At 41.6% G+C, this 21,662-nt stretch overlaps 1 protein-coding gene across 6 annotated transcripts in view; it reads right to left on the bottom strand.

Annotated features, from left to right (window-relative positions):
• Positions 1-1,196: 1,196 nt before the first annotated feature.
• Positions 1,197-21,662, bottom strand: part of Slc37a3 (solute carrier family 37 member 3) — a 40,552-nt gene continuing 20,086 nt past the window's right edge. For 2 of the 6 annotated variants that reach the window (XM_074062095.1, XM_074062102.1), the window contains 10 exons: positions 20,712-20,857; positions 17,658-17,754; positions 15,492-15,576; positions 14,726-14,904; positions 12,160-12,301; positions 10,788-10,889; positions 10,166-10,213; positions 9,074-9,225; positions 4,111-4,176; positions 1,197-2,441 (listed from right to left, as the gene is read on the bottom strand). In XM_074062095.1, coding sequence (XP_073918196.1) covers positions 2,349-2,441; positions 4,111-4,176; positions 9,074-9,225; positions 10,166-10,213; positions 10,788-10,889; positions 12,160-12,301; positions 14,726-14,904; positions 15,492-15,576; positions 17,658-17,754; positions 20,712-20,857 — 1,110 coding nt within the window. In that variant the 3' untranslated portion in view covers positions 1,197-2,348. Of the gene's footprint in view, positions 2,442-2,469; positions 2,791-4,110; positions 4,177-9,073; positions 9,226-10,165; positions 10,214-10,787; positions 10,890-12,159; positions 12,302-14,725; positions 14,905-15,491; positions 15,577-17,657; positions 17,755-20,711; positions 20,858-21,662 lie in introns of those variants that run through there. The other 4 variants (XM_074062090.1, XM_074062091.1, XM_074062099.1 and 1 more) reach the window with 3 other exon arrangements.

Genomic DNA, 21,662 nt, shown 5'->3' with positions numbered 1-21,662 from the left:
AAAGATCTTTTAATCATTATTTTTATTTCCAGAACCTGAGAAACTTGAAATGCATATTTCTTCGGGTTCAATAATCCTTTATCTTATTGTGTAAAAGCCTCCTTCTGTACCATATATTTTTTACCTTATTTTCTAAATTCACAGTGTGCATTTTCAAATGAGCTTTCACCATGGCCTTTTCTTCAAGGGGGAAAAAAAGATAAGAAAATGAAGTTAACTCCTAGATGCTTGTGAAAGTTAATTCCTTCACAGATTGGAGAACTATAACAAGGGAATATATCATTTTGCCCAGAGCTAGGCGTTTATTTTTTTTAATGTTTTTATACTGGGGAGGTACATTGTGACATTTATATAAGTGCTTACGATATATCTTGGTTAAATTTACCCTGTCCATACTTCTCCTTTATTCCCCCGCCTCCCATTCTTAGAATAGTTTCAACAGGTCTCATTTTCCACTTACATGTATACATAGTATTTCCATCATATTCACCCTCCTACACACTTTCCTTATATCCTTTTCCCTCCCGCTGATACCAATCCCCACACAGGACCTGTTTTACTTTCCTTTGTTATCCTTTTGAAAGACATTTTTAAGGTAGCTAGCGATACAGGGAGTTTTACTACATTTCCATGTATATAAATATTGTATTTCAAATTAGGTCAAGACACAAAGGTTTGACCCTAACGATGTGGAGCACAGGAAACTGAGCCAATGTCAACAAGAGGGTTAACAATAAGAACAGGGATCATCTAGGGACAGTTCTTAAGTCACAATTACATCCAAACTGAGATGGGCACCAGTGGCTCATGCCTGTAATCCCAGCTACTCAGAAGGCAGAGATCAGGAGGATCACAGTTTGACAGGGGAAATAGTTTGGGAGACCCTCTCTCTAAAAAACCCATCACAAAAAAGGACTGATGGAGTGGCTCAAACCTCAGCACCAACAAAGGAATACATCCTTTACTGCGGTAAAGGGAGAGGGCAAGTCTTTACAGAACCTGACAGAAACAAGGCCCTCCAGCCCCAAGGGTGTGGCAGCTGCAAGACCTGGCAGAGCTGTGTGATCAGAGCCAGCAGCACTCAGCATCTGGACATCTACAGACAACGCTTACGGTGTGCAAGGCCCTGGGCTCTGTCCCCAGTACCACAAAAACCAAACCGTAGAGCTCATGGCAGACACTTCAATAACCAAACAGACAGACATTTATTATAAAACTCAGTTTATTTTCCCTTCCTGTGTTTCACATTTTCCCTTTATGTCAGTAAATGAACAATAAAGTGATCAAAAGTCTGCTTGATTAAATGGCATTAACAAGTTCATCGACACACCCCATTGTGGAGTGTAAAGCCAGAGGCAAATTAGGTATCCCTCAAAATTGCACATTTTCCTCCTAGTCTGTTTACATAATTCAAAATATACATACAAAATGACCTTAAAATATTGATTAATAACAATTTCACAGCCTTTGAAGGCATACTGTACAATCTTCTAGAGGTGACGTGCCCCAGGCCACAGAGATGGATTAACATGATTCAACAGCACACCCCACGTGTCTTTGCCTTTCCCCTAACTCTAGTCTTCTGCTGAGGTAATTCCAGGAACCTGGTTGTGCAGAGATCAGTCCTCCAAGAACAGGGCTAATGCAGAGTAGCTTCCCAGAGGCCGTGAACGTTCCCAGACCTCGAATCCGGGGTTGTGAGCTCCACACTAGAATGTTCAAGATAACTGTGTGCCAGTGGTCCTTCAAAGGAAGACTAAATAACTCCAGGAATCGAACTCATTGTGAGTGGAGTCACAGGAGAACAAGCTGACAGTGATTTGAGATGAGACAGTGACCAGGCCAACAAGCACACGGTGTGGTCACCTCTGTTAGTAAAAGTGTCTCTGTCCAGGGCAGGCTTGTAGTTTCTTCCAGCTGGAGCTCTTTATGGGTATCTGACACCTCAAAGGCAATCCACTCTCTGCAAACTCATTACCAAGCAAAATGCCTTCCATTCCTCAGCGACACAGGCTCTGCCTCCTGTTCACTCACCTCTTGAGGCTGGAGAACAAGGGTCCACGGCCAGTACAACACTTAAGGTTAGAGGGATAAACCTCAACAGACCAAACAAGGGTGCTGGCAAGTTTACACGCTGTTCAGTACATTCACAAACAACAAAAATCATCAGTAATTCACGTAGTGTAGAAAATCACCTGGCCTTCGCTGCCGGCCAGTGTCTCAGGGGCTGGCAGTGTTGAAGGAGGCCTGACTAGCTGAGGTTATCTTGGTGCTCTTAAACTACCCCCAAAGGCGAATGAAAGAACTAATAGTCTCACATATCCCACTGTCCTTTCTTTGTGTAGATATCAGTCACTCAATATGCGAGCTTGTCTCCTTTGCACAAGAGAGAATATTTCTCTCGCTATTAATGGTGAGATAAACAGAATCGTACAACTTGTCTGTGAAGAGAAAAAAGTATTAAAAATGCAACAACAATTTGCTTCTGTTAGAGCATCATGTTTTGAACATAACAATGGATCTGGACATTCATTTTGCTTCATACAAAAGTAGCTCTTAATCTTCAGTCAATTACAAAATGACTTTTGAAAAATATACTTAATGAGACATGTCTTAATCCCAGCTACTCAGGAGGCAGAGGCAGGAGGACTGAGAGTTCAAGAACACCTGGGGCAAAGTTAGCGAGACCCTCTCAAAAACAAAATAAAAACACAAGGGCTGAGGGTGTGGCTCAAGTGGTAGAATGCTTGCTTGTCTCGCACTACAAGACCCTAGGTTCAGTCCCCAGCACTGAGGGAGGGAGGAAGGAAAGAAGAAGAGAGGTAGGCAGGGAGAGAGACAAAGAAAGACAAAGAGGAAAAAAAAGAAAATTACAGTTAATACTATAAAGTACTTAATGTCACATTAGTTGTCAAAAGAACCAGGATACATGAGTGCCGCAGGCAAAGCAGGCTGTTACTGGAGCTCAGATGAACAGGGTCTCTCACACAGACCCAGGTTCTTTTTCACAGTTCCTAGTAGGATCACACCAGCACGTTCAGCAGCCATTCCCTCTGCTTAGAAGATACTCAGGAGGGGACATCTTCCCCTCCTGACTGTGCTCTGTGGCACAGTCTTAGAATCTAGAAGGCAGTCAGGAGACAGCTGCTAGGAGCTGAGTGACTGAGGCTGCCTGCTATTAGGATGGCCCAGATGTAAGAGCAGGACACTGACCACACCCTCAGACTCTCAGCACACCTCTCAGGAGCACTACCACGTGCCTATTCAATAGAAAGCAGCATTTAAAGCCCAAGGCCTTCTTCTGTACCTGCTGCTTCCCAAGAGTACAAAATTCCAGCTGAGATCGTGAAAAGCAGAACTGTCTCCTCCAGGGACATCATCATTTCAGAACCTGCACACAGCACGGTGTTAAGAGCAATGCTGCTTTTTAACACTGAGTTGCTCGGCACCCATGGTAATTTCCTTCAGAATTCCCAAATTATATTGAGCAGATAGACAGGCGCCCAGAAAAGTATACTGATTAATGGTTGGCAATACTTAAGTCTCATGTTTTTCAGGAATTATAAATGGCAGTAATCATTACACTCAGGTCAAGGACAAACCGAGAATGTGTCTTTTCAGCTGGGTGTGATGATACACACCAGTCACCCCTGCTACCTCGGGAAGTATAAGACAGCTGCAGTCGGGGCGGGCCTGGTCAAAACCGGAGATCCTATCTCAAAAATACCTACAACAAGCAGGCACTGATGCCTCCCGCTGTAATCCTAGCTACTTGGGAGGCTGATTAGGAGGATCACATTTTGAAGCCAGCCCAAGTAAACAGTGTTTGAGACCCATCATCTCCAAACCAGAGCCAAATGGACTGGAGGTTGGTTGGTTCAAGCTGTAGAGGACCTGCTTTGCAAGTGCAAAGCCCTGAGTTCAAATCCCAGTCCCATCAAGAAAAAAATAAAAGAATGTGTCTTTTAGACTAATGAAATGTTACTGCTCACAAAAGCATCTTTAAAAATAATCAGCAATTTTACTGATTGGAAGAGATGACTAAAGTAAATGCTTTTAACTAAATTAAGAAAAACTGCTATCAAAAAAATAAAAAAAGCACACACTTACCATGAGAATGAAAAAGTAGAAAACCCACATCCATCCTAGGTTGTCCTGGATCAGAGACACCAAGTACTAAAAGCAAGAAGAGGGAATTAAAATCGAATTTTTTATAAATTAATAAAGTGAGCCAGACGTGGTACTGCACACTTATAATCCCAGCACTCGGGTAGCAGAGGAAGATCATGAGTTTGAGGCCAGGTTGGGCTACATAGCAAGACCCTGTCTCCAAAATAAATTAATTAAAAATATATAAATACGAAATAAAGTGAAGTAGCTAAAAAGTAAATTAAATATGGCTTTTTTAGAAAATAAGAAGGGAGTAAGGGTCTGTTTAACATTTTGACACTTAAAAGCTCTTCTATATACATGTTCCCATTTAAGTTTTAAGTTTTAATTTTGTCTTGCTTCAGCTCCCAAGTGCTGAGATTACAGATATGTACCACCACACCCAGCAACATTTAAGCTTTATTAATAGTTCACTGTGCAAGCTTGCAGAATCCAAATACAAAAACTATATAATAGATCTAAGTTCAAAAGGTTTATTTTTATTCACTTTGCTATTTAGAAAGGAAGAACATCTTCAAGACATTCTACTTGACTACTTCATCTTCCAACAAAAGGCATTATAATTGTTTGTGGAAAGTGTCTTTTCAGCAACCACTCACTTCTCAATTATACTTGCTATACCACCTCAACATTCTAGAACATATTCTTCACTTTCAATCACTAAATAGAGCATTTAACCATTTTCCTTTGGTAATGGGGTTTGAACTCAGGGCCTCATGTTTGCTAGGCAAGTGCTCTACCATATGAGCCAGTCTGCCAGTCCTGTTTTCTGTTGGGTATTTTTGAGATAGTGTCTTTTGAACTATTAAACCAGGCTGGCTTCAAACCGAGATCCTCCGGATCTCTGCCTCCCGAGTAGCTAGGATTACAGGTGCCTGGCCCTTTTTTATCAAGGCAACAGCTAACAAAATTTTGCCATTTTATCTATCTCAAGTGTGCACGCCACTGGCATCAGTTATATTCAGTGTTGCACAACCATTACTATCTTCGTCCAAAATTTTAATCCCCAATACAAATTCTGTCCCTATTAAAATAGCAACTCACCACTGCCATCTCCCCCTTGCCCTTGGTAACTTCTGATCTGCTTTCTGAATCTATGAATGTGCCTACTCTAGTAAATGGAATCACGCAACTTTTATCCTTCTGTGTCTGGCTTAGTTCACTTAGGGTAACATTTTCAAGTTTCAGCCCTGTTGTAAGCATGTATCAGGACTTCATTTTTTTTTCCTTTGGTGGTACTGGGGTTTGAACTCAGGGCCTTATGCTTGCTACACAGGTATTCTACCACTTGAGCAACAGCTCCAGCCCTCAGAATTTCATTGCTTTTCATGGCTGAATGGTATTCCTTGAATGGACATACCTCTTTGCTCATCCATTCATCTGTTGCATACTTGGGTTGTTTCTGCCTTTTAGTTACTATGAGTAGTGCTCAATGAGCACTGGCCTGTGACTATGATTCCCAGTTTTCAATTTATTGGGAATAAACCAGGGATGACACTGCAGGGTCATATGGAATTCTACGTTTCAATTTTGTTCTGTTTTGTGAGGAAACATGCCAGTGTTCTCCATAGAAACTGCGATGTTTTCTTTTCCTATGAGCAGTACAGGGTTCTGATTTCTCCACGTCCTTGTGAACACTTGTTACTTCCTGGTTTTACAGCCATCCTCGTTGACATGAAGCCATATCTTACTGTACTTTGGATTTGCATTTCCCTAATGACTAAGGATACTAAGAATCTTCTGTGTGTTATTGGTCATTTGTACGTATTTATCATGAAGATATGTCCCTATGCTTTCTTCTAAAAGTTTTATAATTTTAGCTCTTAAATCAGGTGTTTGATGACTGATGAATGGATTAAGAAAATGTGGTAGCTATACACAATGGAGTTTTATTCAGCCACAAGGAAGAATGAAATTACATTGTTTGCAGGAGAACTTCATATTAAGCAAAGTAAACCAGGCTCAAAAAATCAAAGGTTGCACATTTTCTATCATATATGGAAGCTAGACCTGTAAGTTAAATGTATATATACATATATGATAGCATATATATGTACACATATGTACATATAGTGAGAGAGATTTAAATTGTATAAGTGAGTCTGCCTGAGGCAACTATGGGAAGTGGAAGAGGGAAAGAAAATGTCAGAGAATGAAAAATATTGAAACAAGCTGGGGGTGGGGGTAGGGGGGAGAAATGACCCAAGCATTGTATGCACATATGAATAATAAAAAAATAAAAATTAAAAAAAAAAAAAAAAGAAACAAGCCATCTACACATGAATATAATATAATGCACTGTGCTGTGAGCTGTTGAATATTAGGGGAGCATGCTGACAGAGAATGAGTGAATAACAGGGGAGGGGGATAACCTGATTACAGTATGATATATACAGGTCTGAAGTACCAAGGCAAAACCCTCTTGGACTATCAGTATATACTTAAAAAAAAATTAAAAGGCAGAAAGGTAAAATAAATCTTTCTGGTGGTGAGTACCAATGGGAAGGGGTGTGCATAAGGAAAGGGTGAATGAGAGTGAATATGGTGTATGTATTTTGTATTCATATAAGAAAATAGAAGAATGAAACCTGTTGAAATTGTTCTAAGAGGGGAAGAGGGAGAACGATGGAGGGGGTAAATCAAACTAAGAAATATTGTAAGCACATGTAAATATCACAATTTATCCCCCTGAACAAATATTAAATGCTAATAAATTTTTTTATAAGTTAGGTGCTTAACCCATTTTTAATTAATTTTTGTACAGCATAAGGCAAGAGTCCAACTTCATCCTTTCGCAGTGGGTATCCAGTTTTCTTTATACCATCTGTTGAAGAGACCATTCTTTTCCCCACTGAATGGTCTTGGCACCCTTGCAAATAAACTGACTACAGACAGGAGGTAACCAATGTTCTTGGATCACATCTAAGTGGGAAAAATTAAAGCAGAGCAATTGAGAGATTTAGCCTAGATCACATATGGTATGCAAAAAAGCTAAAGGCTAGCCAGGTGCAGTGATGCACAGCTGTAATCCCAGCACTTGGGAGGCTGAGGCAGGAGAATCCTGAGTTCAAGGCCAGCATGGGCTACAGAAAACATCAGAAGTCTAATCGCCCATTAAAGCTTTAGAAACTCAGTAGGCCTTCAAACTCTGTCTGCAACTTTTTTTCTAAAACATCTTTGCCAATATATAATTTGCATAGCATAAAGTTCATCCACTGAAAGGGTACATCTGGAGTTGTGCAACAAACCTCTACCTTAATGTAATTTTACTATACTATCACCAACCCTAAAAGAAGCCTCATATTCACTTGTAGTCACTCCCTAGCCCCACCCAATCTGGTACAACAACCAGTCCAGTTTTTTCCTTATAGATTTGCCTATTTTGAACATCTCTTGTGATGAAATAGTGTATACCAGTATGTGGTCTTTTGTGACTGGCTCCTTTCACTTAGCATAATATTCTTGAGGTGCATCTACATGTACCATCTTTGAGTCCTTCATTCCTAACTGCTGAATAACACTCCACTGTATGCATGGACCACATTTTGTTCATCCACTCACCAGCTTATGGACATTTGGGTTGTTTTACTTTTTAACTGCTATAAAATAATGGAGCTGTGAACACTCATGTCCAAGTTTTAATGTGGGTGTTTGTTCTTATGTCCTGGATAGATACTCAAGTTTAATCTTACTGAGCCCCAGGAGTGTGTCAGAAACACACTAAGTATTAGGAACAGAAAGATGAAGGGAGCCCAGTCCTTGTTTTCAAGGAATGCAGAATGTGGTACAGAGGACAGAGGGACAAAGCAATAAAGGTGATACACAATGAGGCGGGCACCAACTGCAACAGCAACCAAGAGGAGAAAACAACGAAGTCTGTCTTCAGAAGTCAGGCAAGGTGGAGGCAACAAAGTCACCGGGGAGTCAGGAGTGGCTGAGGACCACTTTCAATCCTAAGTCATGGAGTTTGTGATTTCACACATTAGGCAATGGGAAACCATTCAAAAATCAACTGGGAAGAGGAATAAGCACAGATAACAATGACTTAATACTGACACACTTCCCCGACCAAGAAGGTCAGTCTAGTGATGACCCACCATATGACTGGTGGTCTGAACACTGGCAGGTGACACATTCAAAACAAAAGTCTACTCCCTCAAAGCCAATTACAGTTTGCCCTTTTAATTGATGAAGCAAACATTAGTAAGGAAGGGTAACTATAAAAACTATATGTGGGTAAAGGAAGACTAGTACAAAGCCACATAAATTGGTAACCCAAAATGCTGTTTGATTTCTACTCCAGAACATGATCAGATAAATAATTCTACCTTCACTAAGTAGTTTTGTTTTCAGAGGTAGTAGGGTTTGAAATCAGGGCCTCTCCCTTGCTATGCAGGCACTCAACCACTTGAGCCATGCTCCAAGCACTTTTTGGCTTTAGTTATTTTTCAGGGAGGGTCTCCTGTTTTGCCCAGGCAGGCCTTGGACTAGAGTCCTCATATCTATGCCTCCCATGAACCTGGGATACAGGTGTGCATCACCATGTCTTTCAAGCATGAAGCCCTGAGTTTAAACCCCAGGACCACAAAATAATAAAAATAGTTTACTTAACCTTAACACCTGCTCTCTCACTGACCACTAGTGATAAATATCAGCAATTCATGAAGTCTTCCATAGGAAGAATGTGGAAGTAAAAGTGGAAAGAAAGAACTAGAAAAGGTAAAAAAGCCTGTCACATTAGGTCCCAATCAGTTAGACCTCAGAGGAGAGGGAAAACCTAAGGCATTTTCTGTAGTAATTCCCAGCACAAGAGTGCCACCTGCTGTGACCCAGCTGGCCAGTGTAAACCCTTCTACTTTGATGGAAGTATTTGCCAGGCATACAGCACCTCTCCTGCTCTCACCTGGCCCACGGCAGCTCCAATGCTCCCAGTTCCATCAACAATTCCTGTGACAGTTGCCAAAGCCTCACTGCTCCCTTGGATCACCTCCTGGCGACCCAGGTCTGCAGAAATGGCTGAGCTGATCATATTAGAAGGTCCACCAATGAAAAACCCTGAGGAGATTAACAGAACAGGTTCTTATTAAAACATGATATACAGCAACACTAGGAATCTTCTGGATAAGGCAAAATATCATCACAATATTTTAATTATTATGTTGGAGAGAAAATGAGAATATAAAGGAAACTCTTCCTGATTATCATCTTCAAACTAACTAGCATCCACTTTTCTGAAGCCCCTTCTTAAAATTAGAACATTTACAGAGCTTAAAGATAGAAAAACATAGTGAAATAAGTAGCCTTTCTAATTCGTGAAGTCTGCATTCATTAATAACTAATTAACTGCACAAGCCTGTTGCATCACATGAGCATTTGCTACCCAAATTCAAGCAAACAGTGAAACAGAGAAAGGAAGAGGAAAAGTGTTCTGATGCTACAGAGGATTCAATCTGCCAGCTCTGGGTGAGGTACCAAGAGCTGGGCATGGCTTGGCCCAAGTAAACTGTTTCACACAGCTGGAGTCAGTGCCGTGTGCCTGTGCAGCATGAGCAGTTCACTCCCTCAATATGAGCTGAAGTTTTAAAAACTAGTAATTTTTCCACAATATGGTCTCTAATTATGCCCCACTATTCCACCTAGTGCTAAAGTGAAGAAATACTGACCAATTCCAACACAGAAGGGACAACTAGCTATCCCAGACTTTTCTAAGATTGTGAATTGGTTCCTAATGTGGCTTCTTCCTAAATCACTTCTCAAGTCATACCTGGAGCTTGGGAAAAATCGAACTTTTAGAAAATGTCTCAATAGGAACAGCTTCTGTCACAAGAAGGCTAAGGAAGTCACCCAACAGTAGAGAGTAGACTCTGCAAAAGGAGGCATCTTTCTTTTCCATCATTTGAGATCTCCTTCTCACTGAATCTGAGGGACAGACAGTTTCCCTTATTCTTTTGAATTTCCAGAGGAACAGCATATGGAACGGAACCACCTGCCATACCTGTAACAGTCATCAGAAGTGCATTGATGGACTTATCATTCGGAGAACCTGTAGGGAGACACAGACAAGTCACAGTGACTTGAAAGGTGGTTACATGGGCGTCCTCCAACAGCACACAGGGTCTAATCTCTGTGACCTCCCAAATCCTTCCCATAGACAACAAAGAGATAACTCTGTCATTCCCCCTTCCAACTTTTATTTGTAATGTCTGCATCTTGCTGCTGCTCAAGCTAGTAAGACTTCTAAAAGCTAGAGAAAAACTCTGCCTTGTGTTAAGAACACATACACCAAGCCTAATTACCATCTCCCACTTAGGAAACCTCGCCTCTTTTATTGTTTTATTGGCTGTAATGCTGTCCCTCTGGAGCCACCCATCAAACAAAGCACACACACTCCCAAGCAAGCTTTTAAACAAATCCACAAAGCAGAAGAGATGCCAGTTTCCTCCTTATACAAATAAACCATGTTATGACAGCTTCCAGGCACTCACAGGAAGATACAAAGGTGGCATATCTAGCTTCCGAGCTGGTCACAGGCTCTCCCCAGGGTTGACCCACTGGCTCTGGGCAAATGCTTGTTCCCAATACACCAGGAAACAACACCACTGCAAAGGAATACTCACGGCTATACCCAACAAGGGACCCGATCGCCAGGAGCAGGCTGAGGGCCAACACGGGTGCTCTTCTCTGTAGTATGTCGGAGATGAAGCCTTGCAGAGTTCCACCTTCAAGCACAAAGAGCGCCTTGAGTCAGAGCCAAGTCTCAGCCAGCTCAGCTGCCCAAGGCATGCTTCCCATCTACCCTCTGTTCTCACTGTCAGGTCCAGCCAGAGACGGCTGGCTCAAACCAAAAGTCTTCTCCGTTCCTTCTTTTTTAGGAAGACAAACTGACTGTTAGACCACAGTGATGGTCAATGTGGACAGGACACCACAAATCAAACATCAAAGTAAGAAAAGAAGAGGCTCATCAAACCATTCACTATCCCTTACTGTTTTCCCTACAAAAACAAGTTGTGTATACTTTTCCTAATTTTTCTGCTTTTTAACTTAAAAGATGATTAAGGACAATGCTTCACGGGCTACTAACAAAAAATAACCAAAAAATATTCCCTAAAATTAAATCAACAATTATGGTTTGTTAACAACAAATGGGTCAGGATGTTTTAGTTTGTTTTTTGTTTTGTGTATTGCTGGACTTGATCAAACAAGGGCCCCTTTTTTTCCTTTTGTACCTAGGAAATTTTGTACCTAGGAAAGCTCAAATACAGTAACAGTGTATCGCCTAGGGATACACTGTGTGCTTTTCATGTGCTCAGGGCAGTTGGCACAATTCTAAACTAGGAAGGAGGTGCCATGACCATGTAAATAAGCAACACCACAAAAGCAACTCTGCTCATCAGCCTTATTTAAAGTTCTTACTTCCTTGTTCATATTTCTGGGTGTAGTACAAAGTCACTATTGAACTCTGTTGTAGGGCTGGGGTGTGACTCAGTGGTACTGCACTTGCCTAGCATTTATATTATAAGGCCCCAGATTTGATCTCCTGCACCACAATGTACACAGGACAGTGTGATTTTTCACTTCCTTACCTGGGGATGGCTCCACCCAGGGAGGTAGGAGGTAGCCAAAAACAACACATTACCATTCTAATTTGGACCTCTCACACAATTAGCTTTAGAGCCAAAGAGATATCATGGAAAGTCTACAAAAGGGTTGCATGTAAAGAGATTCCTGAGCCTTTCCCAAGACAAAAGAACTGATCCATCAACAAAGAACTAAGAAAAGACAGCCCTATAAAACACAGTCCTGTCTTGGGCTGGGTCCTCCATTCAATGAACATTTTTAAAGAATTTTGGTTGTTTACTAATAGGACAGTTTTAAAAAGATGGCTGTGGAATAAATAATAAAACTTTAACTGAAGCCAGATTTCCTAACCCATTAAAAAAGTATCAGTGACTAGCTCTTTGCTCTGAAAGAAGATGTGCACTGGCATACCTATGATCCCTCCGACATCGTACCAGATGGACAACTGGTCAGCTTCAGCCTCCTTCCATCCAAAGTTGTTACTCAGATAAAATGGCAACCAGAAGAAGAAGGAGTAATTCACAAGCTTCAGGCAGGCATAGGCCAGTGAATACTATAAGAGAAACATGCAACTGTCAACAAGGAACAAAAAGCATAGCATGACTTTAAATGTAATTGACATAATGTTAATGACATAACTTTTAATGTAATTAAAAGGCAAAGCAGAACACCAGAGAGTTTGGAGTGAATGGTCTCTAATTTTACAATTACCCATCTTTACACATTCCTTCTTGCCTGACTTTTTTTACCCAGTCTCCCCCATTAGCTTCTGGAAAGGCCACAGGAGTAAAAAGCACAAGGGGATATTTCTCAGCTATTCCCAGTTTCTTCTATCATTTCTCTGGTAAGAGCAAACCAGTGTTTGGAACCCAAAAGGTTGAGCACACGCCAGTATTCCTTTATTCAACAAAAGTAAGTGGTATTCATGCCACTAACCACCACTAAGCCATACACAAATAAATCCAGCAAACACCACAGCTTTTCCCTGAAGCAGCCAAACTTTTCTTGGTTATTCTACTCTCTGGAAAGTCAATATGGTAAACCATGAAGAGCAATGTGACTCAACCATAGATTCAAGGTCTAAGAAAAGCAGCCACATAAGAACTACTTCAGATTAGAGCTTCCAAAAGCCCTACACCCACACCCTGTAGCAAAGAAGAGCATCCCTAGTGGGATGCTAGGAAGGAATTTGGTCATCCTTGGCCTCTGGTCTCTCTTTCGAAGGAAAACACTTGCAGCTGCTCTAAGATGGTGGTAGGGCTGAGACGCCTATATTCAACACATTATTACCAGGAAATCCTGACATTTAGCTTCAAAGGAGAAGTGGGAGGGCCAGAGAGGCTGACTTCAAAGGGTGTCTGGCTAGTATACTCCTGCCCCTGAGCTGCCAGCTATTCCCTAGGTACCACTTGTTTTAAAAGAGCTTCCCTGGCAGGGTAGCAGCCACCCCCTAGAGAGCCAAATCCTAATCATCAGAGCATTCTGTCCAGACAGCCTGCTACAAAGACAAAGGCATAAAGTTAACTAGATTTCCTTTACACCCCAGCCTTGCCTGAGAACAATGGCCTGGGAAGTACAAAGGAACTGGTAAGAGCTCTATTTTAGTCACAACAAATTGAAGTTCTATCTCAACAATTAAACTATTACCAGCAGGGTATTTTAATATCTAGTGGAAAGACAGTACCTCAGCAGAGGAATGGCCTAAAGGAACCTGCATTTGCCTTATATTAGAAATCATCTTTGGGTTAATGAGTTGCAGAGAAATTACACTTGCATTCTAACTCACTTAACTACCTGTTTGAAGTACTGGTTTCCTTAAGTTTGGGGGCAGAAGAGAACTGGTAAGTATGAAATGAGATGGCCTGTAAACTCTTGACTCGACCTGGGATATATATTTACAAAGCTCCATTAAATTAGAGCAACAAAAACAGGTGCTTGGTGACCACACAATAGCCCAGTGTTCTAGACCCATGGATAACAGGTGAAATTTCCATCCCACAGGAAAGGGAACTGAGACACAAGGACGGGTGAGTGACTTACCCCAGGTCTCACAGAAAGTTAGTGGGTAAGCTGGAAACATAACCTAGGCCTCTTAACTTCCACTCCAGTGCTAGAGCTCCCGAAACATCAAGACAGAAAAACTGCAGCAGAAGGGATTCAGTCCAGATGTTAGAAAGTTTTCCTGACTGCAAAGTTGCAGAAACACTGGAATGCATTACCGAGAAATACTATGGAGTGTCCTGTTCTAGATTGTTTGAAAAAAGGGCAAGCAATTTTTCCTGGAATGATTATAATGCAGGCAAGTAAGGCAATGAACCATTTAAACCCTTCTTAGCCAGACACTGGAGGTTCACGCCTGTAATCCTAGTACTTGGGAGGCAGAGATCAGTAGGATCTCAAATCGAAGCCAGCCCGGGCAAATAGTTTGCAAGAGCATATCTCAAAAGAAAACATCACAAAAGGGGCTGGCGGAGCGGCTCAAGTGGTAGAGCACTTGCCTAGGAAGCATGAGGCCCAGAGTTCAAAAATGTATAGCATCACCAAAAATAAATAAAATAAAATAAACAAAATAAAACAAAACCCTTCTTGATCTACATGTAATTCCATAGGACCAAAATATAGACTTTAAAAATCTCAGTCTTGCCTCCTTAATCACATGCTAGATCAGGGTCAGCACACTGAGGTTCATGGTTCACATCTGGCCACACCCACCTGCCCCATATTGTCTATGGTTTTTTTGCACTAGAGTTGAGCAGTTATGGCAAAGATTTTTACGTCTCCCCAAAGCTGAAATGTTTATTCTCTGGCTTTTCAAGAAAAGGGTTTGCCAGCTGTGCAGAAGGTATCAGGTAAGCTGAGGGACACTATGCAGCATTCCTCTGAACATATCCCGAAAATTAAAGCAGCTATATCCCAAACAGAATAACTCAAGGGCCAGGATTCCTCCCAGCTGTGGAAGAGACTGAACAGTCCTCACCGGTATGACTCCAGGAAGGCAGCAGGCCTGGTGAAAGCTGACTGCCTTTACTTGGCTCACAGTGCTGTCCTCTTGCACCGAGTAATTGGGCTCACAGTCATCTTCATTTTCAGCACCATTAATTAGAGGCCTGTGTGAATCTTCTTCAAAGTTTTCTTCTGCCTCTATACCTGGGAGACCTAAAACAAGAAGAGCTTCCATTCTACCATCTGTGAAGCACCTACCGTGCGCCTTGCACTGTGCTAAGGGCTTTGCATATATCATCATTTGTAGGTTCGATATTATTTTTATTTCCATTTTACAGAAGAAGCAACTGAAGTTCAGAGACCAAGGTCAACTAAGGCCAGTTAAGGTCACATGGTCTGTTTAATCACACTTAAAGGGTGGGATAATTGTACACCTCTTTGCTTCTGAAGCTTCACTTGTACACATTCTATATTTAGCCCTAGGTAAATATCAAACTGAACCATTTTTATAAAGGAAAAGAAAGCGGTCTCAAGATGTGAAATTAGAAATACATCCATGCTAATTCCTAGCCAGTGTCTCAATTATGAAAATTGTGTGCAAATGCTAGTCGCACTCCCCTCAACACTGCAGCGATGCCAGGTGTGGCTGCAAGTCGACAGGGCACAGCGGCAGCTGCCCCATGAATTGCTGCAAGGAGCACACAGTTTTCCTAAGAAGAGAGACTGCATTTCCTGGCCTCAGATTTCCCTTGGCCCCTAACAGTAGGACATTTTGAATGGAAGAGATGGCTTCTCCTCACCAATTTCCTCTGGTGACACTAGTAGTCCAAAGAAGATGACGATCCCACCAGCAAACTGCACAGACGCGGTCACCAGAAAGGCATACTGGAGGAGAGGAGAGGTGGCTCTTACACACAGGGTGGTCATCACAGGCATTCACTAAAGATGAGTGGCAGGGAGTGGAGGGGATGGACAGGGGGACTGCAAAGGCCTTGAGCATCCAGGGCTTCCATGCCAGGTACTATGTCAACTGTCTGCTTGTGACTTCTCACTTCAGCTTCCCAAGGATTCTATGAAGCAACCTAAGAATCATTGGGGTCCTCTGGACACTAAATGGCACTATTAGGATTGTGAAACCAGGACTAGCTCACCAAATCTCATTCTTTGCATCATCTGCTTCCTATAAAAGGCATGGTATCTGTTCTCAAAGACATTATATTCAGTTGGGGGAATGAGCAGATACCAAAGCAATAGTGTAAGGCAGCCTGGACACATGAGAAGGCCCAGCCCTAGTAAGAACACTCAGGAAATCAAAAGGAGGAAACTGCTAGAGAGAGGCAGAAGCAGCTAAACAATACTGGAGGGAAGAGCCGAAAAGCAAAGCAATTGTCCATCTTTCCAGGCACAAGGATGGCAAAAGTCAGAGGGGGAATGAGCAAAAGCATGCTCCAGGACTGAGAGGGAGAGTCTCTGCTGGGGGACACCAGCGGATAAAACTGATGGGGAAAGGTGGTATCAGGATTAAAGATTGCAGGCCGCCAGGCGGCACAGCTTAGTCTTATTTAACACAAGGCAGGGGAGCAGGGAGAATGATAGAGGGATGAAGCTAACCAAGGTACAATGTAAGCATGTACGGAAATGTCACAATGAAACCCCCTGTGCAACTAATATATGCTAATAAAAATGTTTTAAAAAAACAAGTTAAGAAAAACTTTAAACAGAGAATGGAGCCTGATGCAGGTGAGTAAATGACAAAACTAAAGCCGTGTTTCCAGAAGACAATCTGGGAGCAGCACAGAAAATGAACTGAACTTTGAATGTGAACCAGTCAGTACAATGCAAATGTGAAGCTAAGACACCCAGGTTAAAGGTGGCTGAGATAAATTCTTGGGGAGATATTTAAAATTTTATCCACTTTTAAAAAGAGCATCTTACTTACTTTTAATTATTTAGGTTTTTGAGTAGGCAGTACATTCACACAACTCAAGAACCAAAAGTAATAAGGGATATAGTAAAAACTTTCCTTTCACCCCCCTCCCAACCGTCATAACCTACAACTACCATTGTCACTTAATTTTTAGTGTACAGAGACTGTTTAGGAAACAGACGAGCTCACTTATTCTTGCTTTGTGCTCAAACGGAACCACTGAACGCCCACTGCTTGGCACCCTTGCCATCTCAGCTTCCAGAGCGAGTCCTAAAGTGTACCTCACAGCTGGCTGCAGCCTTCCAACAGGTGTAGCAGTTTGAACACTTCCCCATTAGCTGACATTTGTTTTCAATCTTTCCTGTTACAAACAATGTTGCAATAACCTTGTAGATACATTATTTTGTACTGTTAAGGACATTCACCCAAGTGATTAGTTCCTGGGTGGAACTGTTTGGTCAGATCCTCACATTGTTGACAGACAATGCCAAACGCAACTGGGGGATCATATCATGTACATTCCCAAACACAATACCCATTTCTTCTCTGCCTCATTATAAAGCATATAGTCCCTCCCTCCCACCCCCCTTCCTCCCTTCCTGTGTGAATGAAATAGCTGTCAGTGTCACAGAACATCTTTTTTATGTTTTCAAGTTATTTTTCTTTCCTGTCCATGAACTATACATTCAAATCCTTTACCTTTCTTTTTGTGACATTGGTCTTTTCCTTATGAACTTGTGGGAGTTCTTTATGTCATACTGAGATTAGCCATTAATAGTAATTTGAGTTGTAAATACTTTTTCTTAATTGGTTCTAGTTCTTTGGGCTCTTGTTATGGTGTTTTTGCCATGAACAATTTTTTGTTTTTGAATTTACAGAAATTTTTCTACTTTTAATATAACCGTGGCCCTACCCCAACATAGCTCTATATGGTTTTAAATAGGCACAGAATTACTTGGTTTAAAAAAAAAAAACAAAACTACATAGGTATGTATATACATATATACACACACACACAAAGCTGGAAAGAAACACCCACCTCATAACCATATTGCAGAACAGACGAAGCTAGGCATGCTCCTAAGATATTGCCCACTGAAGCACAGGCACTCCAGAGACCAAAGACAACTCCTCGACTAGGAAGGAAAACAGTGAAGATGGATCAGAAGGGATTCCATGTGCAGCTTAAAATTTAAAACCTCAGAACAGTGAAGATTCAAATTATAGAAAATTAATGTTCTATTTTAAAGTTTTTAAAATAAACCAAAATAGTAAGACATCAGGCTCTTCTAAGATTTTATGATATGAAAATTCAATTGAGGGGTAGGAGATTGACTTTGATGATAGTTTGTTTGCCTAGCAAGCCCACAAGCCAAGGCCCTGGGTTCATTGTAGGGCTGGTAAAAGTATAAGGATTAAAGAAAACCAAATTTTTTTAAAGTTCAAATTTGTTTCTGCTCTACTTGATACATACACTGACATAAAGTGTTAGGTCTACATTTTTCAGCTCTTTAAACATTCTTCTGGCCTCACTAAAGCAGAGGGAATTTTAGATATGAACAGGGAGCTGACACGGTACAGTAAGGAATAAAGTCTGAGGTCTGCCACTTGCAGCTGTGCAATCCCACCCCAGTTGTAAGCCAACCCCCGGTTCTCATCTGTGGGAAGCTGTGCTCCTCAAAGACCTCGGTGCAATAATACATAATCCTGGTGAAAGGGCCTGAGCTTACAAATGAAAGCCTCAGTGTCACCTAGTCTAAATTTGCTTGAAAAAGCCAATTCCCTGATGATCAATAGCAGCAATATGAGTCAAAGTGTCTTCTCTTACTGAATCATTTCCTTTCTTTCGCCTCAACATTTTTCATCTGAAAAAAAAAAAAATGATTTGTCTCCAGTCCTAAAATACTCCCAGAATAAAAATATTAAAACCACCAAGAACATCATAGAGAGAAGAGTCAGCAGGTCAGGATCTGACTGAACAAAGGAATGATTTGAGACGAATATGGCTTGTAACAAATCTGATTTCCAGCGGTCAGTTTTAGTGGACTTGGTGGGTTACTACTGCAGTTTACAGCAGTCAAGACTCTAAAGCAATGGCTATGAATTTCACTCACTTGGGCTATTTACTTAGAAACAACTTGCGGTGATGCACTCCTGTAACCCCAGCACTGTGGAGGCTAGGGCAGGAGAATCAAGAGTTCCAGGCCAGCCTGGACTACACAGCAAGACTGTCCTTAAAGCTGTCTTCCTGAGGGCTGGCTGAGTGGCTCAAGTGCTAAGAGTGCCTGCCTAGCAATGTGAGGCCCTGAGTTCAAACTCCAATACTGTTAAAAAACAAAACAAACAGAAAAACACAACTGTCTTCCTTTCAAAGTTAAACTGTAATGGTTTTCTTGACTTTCTTTGGAACAAATTCACAGAAATAATGAGGCAGTTAGATCATTCAATCACTGCTATCAAAAACCCAGTGCCACCCAATTTATAAAAATTTAGAAATACCTCAAATCATGCTTGCGAAAACTAGTGATTATCTTTGATGAAATTTCAATTGGTTTAACCTATATTTCTCTTTGTTCAAAGAGCTGAGAATATATGTAGCTCAGTGGTAAAGCACCTGCCTAGCACTCACCAGGCCCACGGTCTCATCTACTCCAAAAGATAACCAAAATATAATAGAGGAATGCCTTTTATAATGCAATTCTATTAATCCGGTGACGCCAGAGTGAAACAGAAATCACTGGCATAACGAAATATAATCACAGCATTCTTAAGTGGTGCTTATTCTAACCACGAGACATTTTATAAGTCAACTTACATAACATTATATAGATCATTACAATCAAGGCAACTCCTATTAGAGAACGGGGGAAGCTGGAAAGCTGAGAGGAGCATGCACTGAGCACTAAGGTGAATGGATGAAGTCTCTTGCATACACTGGTCGTCATGTAAAAGACCAAACACAAAAAGACACAGAACCACACATGAGATAAATATACTTCTGACATCACATAAATATTGGTGGAGGAAAAATGATAAAGATCCAAATTAATCATGTTCCTGAAACTGAAGCATTTCCAACAATACTAAACCATAGGGCAAGTCTTTGGCTGCATCAACTGAGTTTTCCATCCCATGAACTCAGTAAGACTCCTATCCTGATGGCCTGAAGGACAGGCAGCAGGCACCTATCTTCATCCAGCTGCCACACACACACACACAAAGTCAAATATAATCTAACAACTATGGGAAGGTCTCAGGGGAAAAAGGTCCAATCTAAGCCCCAAAGTTTGGCATTCTTCATTTGAGTCTTTTTTTTTTTTTCTATTTGGCAGTACTAGGATTTGAACTCAGGGCTTTATGCTTGTCAAACAGATGCTCTACCACTTGAGTCACACCCCAGCTCTTATTGCTTTAGGTACTTTTTGAATAGGGTCTCACACTTATGCCCAGATCAGCCTGGACCACAATCCTCCTATTTATGCTTCCCATATAGCTGGGATGACAGGTGCATCCCACCACCCCCAGTTCCTGAGTTTGGGTCTCAGGAACATTTTGCCAGGGCTGGCCTTGAACCCTGATCCTCCCAATCTCTACCTTCCAAGTAGCTAGAATTACAGGCATGAGCCACTGCACTTGGCTTCATCTGAATCTTACTAGAGCCCTTGCTATGTGAGCTTAGATAAGCCTCAGTTTCCTTATCTTTAATGAAAGGCTACACTAGATCACTGAGTCTCAAAAGAGGGCATGGAAGGCAAGATTCATAGAAAGACATACTGGGATGGCATGTGGGACTATGATTTTCCCTAAAGAAAAGATGAGCTTAAAAAACAAAAACTGAGACATACAGCCTTAGCTCATACTCAAAATCTGAGGAAAACCAGCAGTGTTGGAATGAGCCCTGCTGGGCTAGATCATCTCTGTGGGGCACACTCTCTTCAGTACACTCTCCCATGAAACTGGGCTCCCTGTACGACTCTGCAGGGTAGATTTGGACAGTATCTAACATATCAAGTCAATTGACTTTGACAAGACTGAATAACCCAACATTAAAGCCCCCTAAACAGAGCAAGCAAAGAGCAAGGAGGTGGCATACCCAGCTTTCCCGAACCAGTTGCCCATCACAGCAACTACACAGGGCCAGCCTGTGGACTGCAGCAAGCCATTCACAATCCACAGGCAACAGTAGAACCACTTGTTGTAGAAGTGCAGCCATTCTGTGAGAGTGCCAAAGACAAACACCTTTGAAGAAAGGAAAGAGAAATGGACCTGTGACATCCACAAAGACACTGTCAGTACATTCCACTCCCTGCTAGCACCTGAGAGATGGGTGGCTGACTCAGAGCTCAGGCACACAGCTGGTACAAGGAGGCAGCCACCAGGTCATCACCAACCAGAGAGGGAAGATGTCAGACATCTTTCACCCTTGATCTTGTACCCTCAACCTGCACAGGGCTACAGGACTGCATGAATCCACCTGTGTACATTCACCCAGGACAGTGCCGGGAACGGTACTGTGAGAGACCTGGGTGAGCCTAGCTACCAAATCGCCGATGTTAAGCAAAGCCTGTGGAACTTATCTGCTGAATCATTCAGTACCCATCAAGGGTCTGCTTTTTTCCAGGCATTTTGCTCAAGGGGACATTTTATTTGCAGTCAAAGTCTATTTGGGGAATATTTGGCATGGATTACAAAATAGTATGTCGAATAATATCAGATTCCAATAATAAGACATTTCTGGGATAAGCAGTAAAACTATAAAAACAGAAAGATGGTCAGTGTTTGCCAGAAGCTGGGGGAACAGGGAAGGGTAGTTACACAATGATACCCTTTGCAGAAACTTAAGACTATATACTAGAACAGTGAATTTATGTGCACACCTGAACCTTTTTAATACTAAAAAATAACCCAAAAAGGACATAAACAGGTTTAAAAACAGCATGCAAACAGGTGTAGATGAGCACCTTGGGAATAAAGTGCCTCAACCCCTAAGACTTCAAGGAAAAAAGTTTTTTCTGGACTCAATGGCAGACACTGGAAAACTGTA

Source organism: Castor canadensis, chromosome 2 (assembly GCF_047511655.1).
Source record: "Castor canadensis chromosome 2, mCasCan1.hap1v2, whole genome shotgun sequence".
NCBI lineage: Eukaryota > Metazoa > Chordata > Mammalia > Rodentia > Castoridae > Castor > Castor canadensis.
Note: the sequence above shows the minus strand (reverse complement) of the source record. Positions and strands in the feature narration are given on the sequence as shown.